Source organism: Ipomoea triloba, chromosome 9, assembly GCF_003576645.1.
Source record: "Ipomoea triloba cultivar NCNSP0323 chromosome 9, ASM357664v1".
Classification (NCBI taxonomy): domain Eukaryota; kingdom Viridiplantae; phylum Streptophyta; class Magnoliopsida; order Solanales; family Convolvulaceae; genus Ipomoea; species Ipomoea triloba.
In genome coordinates this window covers 15,635,036-15,642,654 of record NC_044924.1, presented here as the reverse complement: position 1 = coordinate 15,642,654, position 7,619 = coordinate 15,635,036, and the positions used below count along the sequence as shown (strand labels likewise).

Here is a 7,619-nt window from a genome sequence, read left to right as displayed (position 1 = left end):
ATGAGGTTCTTTCAAAGCACACAAAAAAGGACAAAAGATCTTTATGCACATTAATATTTTGTTAAAATATTTTTAGATGTTATTTTATTAATTTTATAATGAAGGTTGGATGATGTTGTTTTTTTATGGAATGTCCACGAAGTGTCCTGAGCAGGCCCTTCAAACAGGAGGCACCTTTAAGCCCGTACCATACTCAAACTAATCTCCGCTCGCACCGGGCCAGCCCAATTAAGGGGCAAAGTGCTGGCCATATTGGTTTCTCCATACAAGGGGGGGATCGAACCGTTGTTATATGTCAAATTTTTTTTTATACTTCATCTAACTTTAAAAAAGAGTCTCAAAATTATTAGTGCTGTATATAAATTTATCCATGTGATGTTGATTTTCAAAGTTTAAAAATGTGAAATGTAAAATATATTATTATTATGATTTCAACATTCGACTAATGAAAATTTTAAATATTATTGCATTCATTTAAAAAATTTGTAATACAAATAGTATAAACAACTTTTATAAAATATGATAAATTATAAAAATTTTCAAATCTAATATAGTATGGATTATTTAAATATTACGAGCTCAAAATAAATTTATTTAAGTTAATAACATTATTATTGTTAGTTCCATAAGAGTGTGGTAACACGTTTTCCCGTAGTTCACCGGACAAGTTCACCAAAACAAAAATTAATTGCTACAATGCTTACTCATTAAGAAAATTTATTTTAAAATTATCTAAATTATGCTTAACTACGCAGTGTTGTAAAAATCCCGCCTAGGCGCTAAGCGCCAGTCGACCGCCTATCATATCACCTTAAATGGTGGTCTAGGCGACTGGCCGACTAAGCAACCGCCTAGGCTGCCTAATCTTCGCCTAGGCCGCCTAAACACTGCCTAGGCCGCTTAGGCGCTGACCTCCTAGGCGTCGACTAGACCTTCTAAGCACCTACTAGGCCGTCTAGTCGGTCGATTAATTATTATTTTTTAAAATGGGTTATTTCACTCAAAACAACATCGTTTTAAGCGCAATAACCCTAAATTGTACAAACTCTAGATATTTTTATGTTAATAATTAATATTTTAGTATTAACTATTAAAGTATTATATAATTTATAATTATTAGTATTTAAAAAATTAAAAATACTTAAATAAATTTTTAAAAAATAAAAAATAAAATAAAAAATACACGGGCACCTAGGCGTTGATTAATCCCCACCTAGGCATGCCTAGCGATTTTTTCAACCATGTAAATGCGTAATATAGTTAGGGACTATATTAATCCATACAAATTTAAAAATTAAATTCTTTTAATTTGTAAATCCATTTCCTTAATTATAAGTAATAAAATATGAAATATACTTAAAGAAATGGAATTATAAAATTAACAAAACGTATGTGCATAACTATTTAGAAATGTTTCAAAATAAGTACTTATATTTATGCACTTTATTAATCATACAAAATTAAAATGCTAATTTTGTTAATTTTTAAATGTTATTATTTTAATTATAAATTCATCAACATATATTATAATTACGGAAATTATATTATAGAATTTGCCTATATACATATTAATAAATATTATTTGCATATACGACGCATTATACAATCATTAAGAAAACGCATCCAATTAGAATTTAAATTTACTAATACAAAAATTAAATTTGCATTCTCAAAAAAAAAAAATTAAATTTACATTTTTTTTTTAAATATAATTTTCTTAGTTAGTATTCATATTGTTGGAATTATAATATATATAAAATACACTTAGGAATAAATGAAATTAATTATGTAAATTTTTACTATAAATTTATCTAAATGTGTACCTGATTAGTTAGAGACTATATTAATTATACAAAATTTAAATTTAAAATTTAGATGCTATGAAAATAGATATTTAGCCAAATATATGGAATTACAACTATATTATTATAATGTAAATTTTAAAATATTTATATTTTGTTAATTATTTTATTTAAATTCATAATAACATAATTTTGTTCGTGCATCGCATCGGTAAAACGCTAGTTATATATATTCAAGTAAACAAAAGTTGAGTTCGGTGGAATGACAAGTTATGACATTAATTTAGGAAAGGTCAAAGGTTTAATTTTCACTGCTCTCCCATTGGATTTTCAGTTTTTTCAATCGTTATATCGTGGACCCTAATCCCAAACGACGTCGTTTCGATGTTAGTGGACGCGGACGCGAATGACTCTAGGGAATTCATTATCTATAATACACATAATCATTATCTAGAATACACAGAACGTTTGCCTAGAATACACAGAATGTTTGCCCAGAATACACAGAATATTGACAAAAAATACACAGAACTCATCCTCCTAACATTCGAATGCACAAACACATCACAACATGTGTTAATAACAAGAATACACAGAATATTGACACAAAATATACAGAACTCATCATCCTAAACATTTGAATGCACAAACACCTCACAACATGTGTTACTAACATGAATACACAGAACGGTTGCCTAGAATACACAGAATGATTGCCTGAAATACACAGAACGATTACATAGAATACACAGAACTCATTTTGGAACGGGGTGCACAATGCATTGTGCACCGTGGTCCACGATATAAATTGCCCAGTTTTTTGGCCTTTTTAAAAATTTTAATAGTGATATTTTTATTTTTATTCTTTAAAATATAATATGTGCAAGCATTCTATTATATTAATATTTAATAGTGAGATGTATAATTTATAATGTATTTTCTATTTGAATCATTTTATCAAACTAATTATGTTTCATATTTTGTTATAAATATTTTTTTAATAAAATTTTTATTTTTCGCTCATATCCAACAATATTTTGTATTAACTTTCGCCCCCCTGAAAAGAATTTTGAGATCCGTCCCTAAGTATAAATGAGTGTAGAATATACATGCCTAAATAATCAACCTTCAATCAATTTGTGCATACTTAAAATAATGAATCTTATGCATATAAATAATGAACCCTTAAATAGTATGTTTTCATACTATTTTGTACACATTCAAATAATAAACATTACGCATAACAACAATATATTATATGCGTAAAAATAGCGTATCATATGTATAAAAAGTAATGTAACATATACATTTTCCATCTAATAATCATTGTCTTGTTGTGGATATTAGTTCATAATTAACTTAGTGAGGCATATTTTGTAATTTATCTCCTCCGCAATAAAAGCAAGTTAAGAGTGGTGAAAAATAATGCAAGGAAAGATTTCCTTTTTCTATCAAACAGAAGCGAAAAAATGAAGTGGAATTGTAGATTTTCCATAGTCACAAGTAGAAAAGGACTCTTTACAGATAAGAACGTAAAACAGAAACGAAGTGCATTGGGAGTTAAGTCAAATCGATTTTAACCGTAACCCCTTCAATTTTCTTTTAATTAAAAAAAACACCCCCAAACTCGCCATACCCGCGCGCCTATAAATAGGGGTAATTAGACCTAAACAAGAACAACATACATGCCATATCAAACACAAACACAAGCACAAGAAAAAAAAACAAAGAAAGAGAATGAGAATTCTTCCTCGCTCTTTCCTTCTTCTTCTTCTTCTTCTCCTGGTTTGCTTCTTCAAGAATGGCGTGCAAGCCCAGAATCTAATCAACAACACATGCAAGATTCTGGCGAAAGGCGACCAGAACATAAAGTACGGCTTCTGCGCCACTTCCCTGCAAGCCGCTCCGGCCAGCCAATGCGCCACGCTCCGCGGCCTAGGAATCATCAACTTCCGACTCATCCGCTACAACGTTACTGATACGAGGTGCCGCATAAAATACCTGCTGAGAGAAAAGAAAGCGCTGGATCCGTACGTGAAGGCGTGTTTGGGTGATTGCCTGGAGTTGTACTCCGACGCCATTCCCGACATCAAACAGGCTATGAAGGATTACAATGCCAAGAGGTTCGTGGAGGCCAACCTGAAGGTTTCGGCCGTCATGGACGCCGTTACGACGTGCGAGGACGGGTTCAAGGAGAGGAAGGGCGTGCGTTCGCCGTTAACTAAGAGAAACGACGACGCTTTCAGCTTGTCTGCCATGCTTCTTTCTCTTATGAATATGATTCAAGCAGGATCCGCAGTTTAATTTGATTGAGTATATATATATAGTATATGTTCAGCCTTTTTCTTGTTCACTATAGTAGTATTGTTTACCTATTTATTATGCAAAAAATGTTACTTGGGAGTTTGTTAACCAACTTAGGGTGTGTATTGATTCATAGGTTTACACATCTGGAAATCAAAATTATAGTTTAGTTAGTATTTGATTGATAACTTTTAAAACATAACTATGGAATTTAATTATCCTTTAATTAAAAACTTCATTTTCTAATTAAAATCAGATATCATTCTATCAAGCTTGGATTAGTGCTTTTTGTTCATATTGGTGCAAGCTAAGATCAATTGCCTTAATTTTTTATTTATATATTTTTAAAACCTTATTCTCATTATAAGGTCATACATAATTGGTAATCATTTCAATTCTACCCTACTACCCAATATGCAAAATACTTTAACCAAAATCCATTATCAATTAAGTTTTATTATACCTTTCTTGACATGTTTTGTGCTATTTCTTGACATGGAATGGAAATATATGTTTTTATTTACTCCTTATACAATCCAATAATTACAACACAATCTGAATCAAAGATAATTTTTTCTGAATGCACATCATCAAATAGTGACAGGACATCATCATTGAATGCACATCATCAAATAGTGACAGGACATCATCATTGGATAGTGAAGGGTGTTACCCAAACGCAAAAATACAGGATATAATACCAAACTATTTAAGGGTAAAATATCATAATTTAAATTTGTTATCATCTTTGTGGAAAACTACAATAAAGAAAAAAAAATTAAAATTAAAATCTATCTTAACTTCAAATCTTTCCATCCTTCCAGATCTCATTAGTCAAAAATGGTGAGAAAATGTTTCTGGCAAGGCAAGGCAAGTTAAATGAGTAATTAGAAATAAAAGAAAGCAGGTTTGATGATGAGAATTGAAATTTGGAAAAGTAGTAGTGAAGTGGTTGGTCTTATGTTTCTCCATTCTCAAGCCTCATGACATGTCTTCTTTGATTTGTCACATCAAAAGCTTGACATTGTTCCATTACAAACATGGGCTGCACCATATATGCATTTATTTGCTTATTTCATATTCCATCTGGACATCCAATACTTTATATACAATTACTGAATATCATAACCCCGCCCAGATCCATGTTTATCTTAGGCACTGTGAAACTTGGGACTGACCAGTGTAAAATTTCACTGTATTTGCATATTTTAATACGCTTTTCTGACATCAAAAGACGAATACTATGCACTTTGATATGATGTGGCAATCACTTTTCTCTCAAAAGAAAAGCAATACCACAATGAAAAGAAAACACAAATCGCGAGGGGGGGGGGGGTGTTCAGAGCTGTAGTTGCAGGAAAATTATCACAAAAATCATCACAGGGAAGGCTCATGTTTTGGTCACAAACACAAATTATCAGACAAGCAGGTGTAAAATGAAATTCATGGTTTGATCCCGTTAGAGATCGGGGGCCAAATTGTGAGACCATTGACTAAAGTAAATATGAAGAAAGGAAAGATTGCAGCAGCATGAAAATTAAACCACATCTGCAGAATAAAAGCAAACTACCAATGAAAAAAGTACGGAGTCCAAAGCTTCCAGAATGACTATCTGTCCACCATAATGATTATTGGATATTTCCTTATGGATCAGGTTTCCATGATCTTCCACAAATCAGGACATCACAACCATTCCCAAACAAAACTCAAAATCAAGGCTGTGCTTAAAACCTTAACCTGCCATCGGATGGTTATAAATATACTCAATTGCAAGTGTGCATGAGTCGATCCTAACAGCCTCCTTGTCTGGAATTTCCAGTTTGAACTCTTCCTCGAGAGCCATTACAATCTCAACATTGTCTAAGCTGTCTAAGCCCAGATCCTTCTGGAAATGGACATCAGGAGTGACCTGTTGACAGTTGCACAACGTAATATGGTAAACAAACCCATATGAGAGGTAAAGAATATATTCACCAGATATGAGGGAATCGCAAAACTTTCTAAAATCTGAGTACAGACATGGCACATGCATATGGAACGTGCAAGATATAGGATAGTATGACATTGCCATGTTGCTGTACCATCTAAAATGTATGCCTCGGATTTAGCATATAGTGAATTATCGAAGATATTGGTTTTACAGAATTTCAACTTGAATCTCTCTGAAAAACTAGAACTAATCGAGAGCCCCATGATACTACTTCAGTAAATGCATGTATAAAATGAATACACATGAACACAGTAGTGAAAGAGACAAAACCATTTGAATAGCTGAGGAACCAGTATACCTCACACAATACCATCTGAATATTAGAGGCACCACACATAAAAAGACTCCTTTAAAAATTAATAGCATTCTCCAAATTTAACAAATCCATGCATTGCAGCTAAATCCACCAATATTATGTCTAAATATACTTGCAGAAGCTCCTTGTGATAAATTAAATGCCTTTTTTTTTTAATCTATTAGCCATTAAACATAGATTTTCATCAGCATATGAATGTCACAATTCAGAACTGTCAACTTAACAGCCCTCACTTCCTATGAAGCTCCCTCCACCCCACCCACGGATAAAAAAAAAAAAAAAAAACTACCAATTGCATTCTAATATGTTGTGATTCCCCTTAAACTAAAGGTCCTTTCCTTTATTACTGGAATTGAAAAGCTCATAACTCCAAATTAAGCAAATAAAATAAGACTGGCTAATCAATACACATTTCCAAAATATGATTAAACGCTAAACATAAAGAAAAGCCTGCAAATTTATTAGAAACGAAAATAGAACTTATTCCCAGCCTGCAATAGCTCTCCAAGCAAAACCCTAATTCTTCAGCTACATTAGCCTCTACAGTTCAGATATCGATAGTTGCCAATCAATCTCATCAATACACACACAAATACGCATCGGAATACATGAATTATCAGAATTTCTTTAATTATCATAATTCATAATTCATGTGTATTTGATTTTAAAAAATAGTTACTCCGTAATAAATAATGCAAAAATTAAATCGTTTCCGGCAAGCATAAATTTGGTTAATAGATTTGGATACCTTGGAGGGATCGACTTTGGGGAAGGTCTTGACAACGTCGAGGACTCTGCCGGCGACTTCCTCCTTGCTGAGGTGGTCGTCGTGCGACGACATCCATCGAGCCGAGCTGAGTCGCGATCCGGTGGCTGATATGGCTTGAGCCGCCGGGACTCGCACGTGACGGAGTATAGCTGATCTCAACGCCGACGCCATTCCTCTTGTCTCAGGTGCCTCTGTGTCTCCTTTGTCAGTTAGTTGGGACTTGGGGGGATGCGACTGAACTGCCGAGTGAGTGAGTTAGACTTTAGCTCCAGGGCAATTTCGGTATTTGGAAACCAGAAGGCTAGACCGCCGTGACGGATTCGGATTGTTCGTTCCTACGGGTGATCAAATTTCCTTTTATGTAACATTATTATGAATAACATTGTGTTACAAATTATTATTTTTTTCATTATAATATATTTAATTAATTAGAAAATA

General features: G+C 33.0%; 2 protein-coding genes across 2 annotated transcripts; one reads left to right on the top strand and one right to left on the bottom strand.

The window, feature by feature from the left end:
• Positions 1–3,495: 3,495 nt before the first annotated feature.
• On the top strand, positions 3,496–4,277 carry LOC116030540 (putative invertase inhibitor). Its single transcript, XM_031272819.1, has one exon. It carries the CDS (start codon positions 3,540–3,542, stop codon positions 4,104–4,106), a length of 567 nt encoding a protein of 188 aa, XP_031128679.1. The 5' UTR covers positions 3,496–3,539; the 3' UTR covers positions 4,107–4,277.
• Positions 4,278–5,457: 1,180 nt separating this feature from the next.
• LOC116028854 (acyl carrier protein 1, mitochondrial-like) lies at positions 5,458–7,469 on the bottom strand. The gene is made up of 2 exons (XM_031270692.1): positions 7,161–7,469; positions 5,458–6,015 (listed from the first exon to the last, which is right to left on the bottom strand). The coding sequence occupies exons 1-2, from the start codon at positions 7,350–7,352 to the stop codon at positions 5,839–5,841; spliced, it is 369 nt and encodes a 122-aa protein (XP_031126552.1). The 5' UTR covers positions 7,353–7,469; the 3' UTR covers positions 5,458–5,838.
• Positions 7,470–7,619: the final 150 nt, after the last annotated feature.

Excerpts from the sequence above, each read along its gene's own strand:
- LOC116028854 (XM_031270692.1), bottom strand. The coding sequence starts at position 7,352 with ATGGCGTCGGCGTTGAGATCAGCTATACTCCGTCACGTGCGAGTCCCG. Across the intron at positions 6,016-7,160 it reads CCAAAGTCGATCCCTCCAAG|GTCACTCCTGATGTCCATTT; the intron begins GTATCCAAATCT and ends AACTGTCAACAG.
- LOC116030540 (XM_031272819.1), top strand. The coding sequence starts at position 3,540 with ATGAGAATTCTTCCTCGCTCTTTCCTTCTTCTTCTTCTTCTTCTCCTG.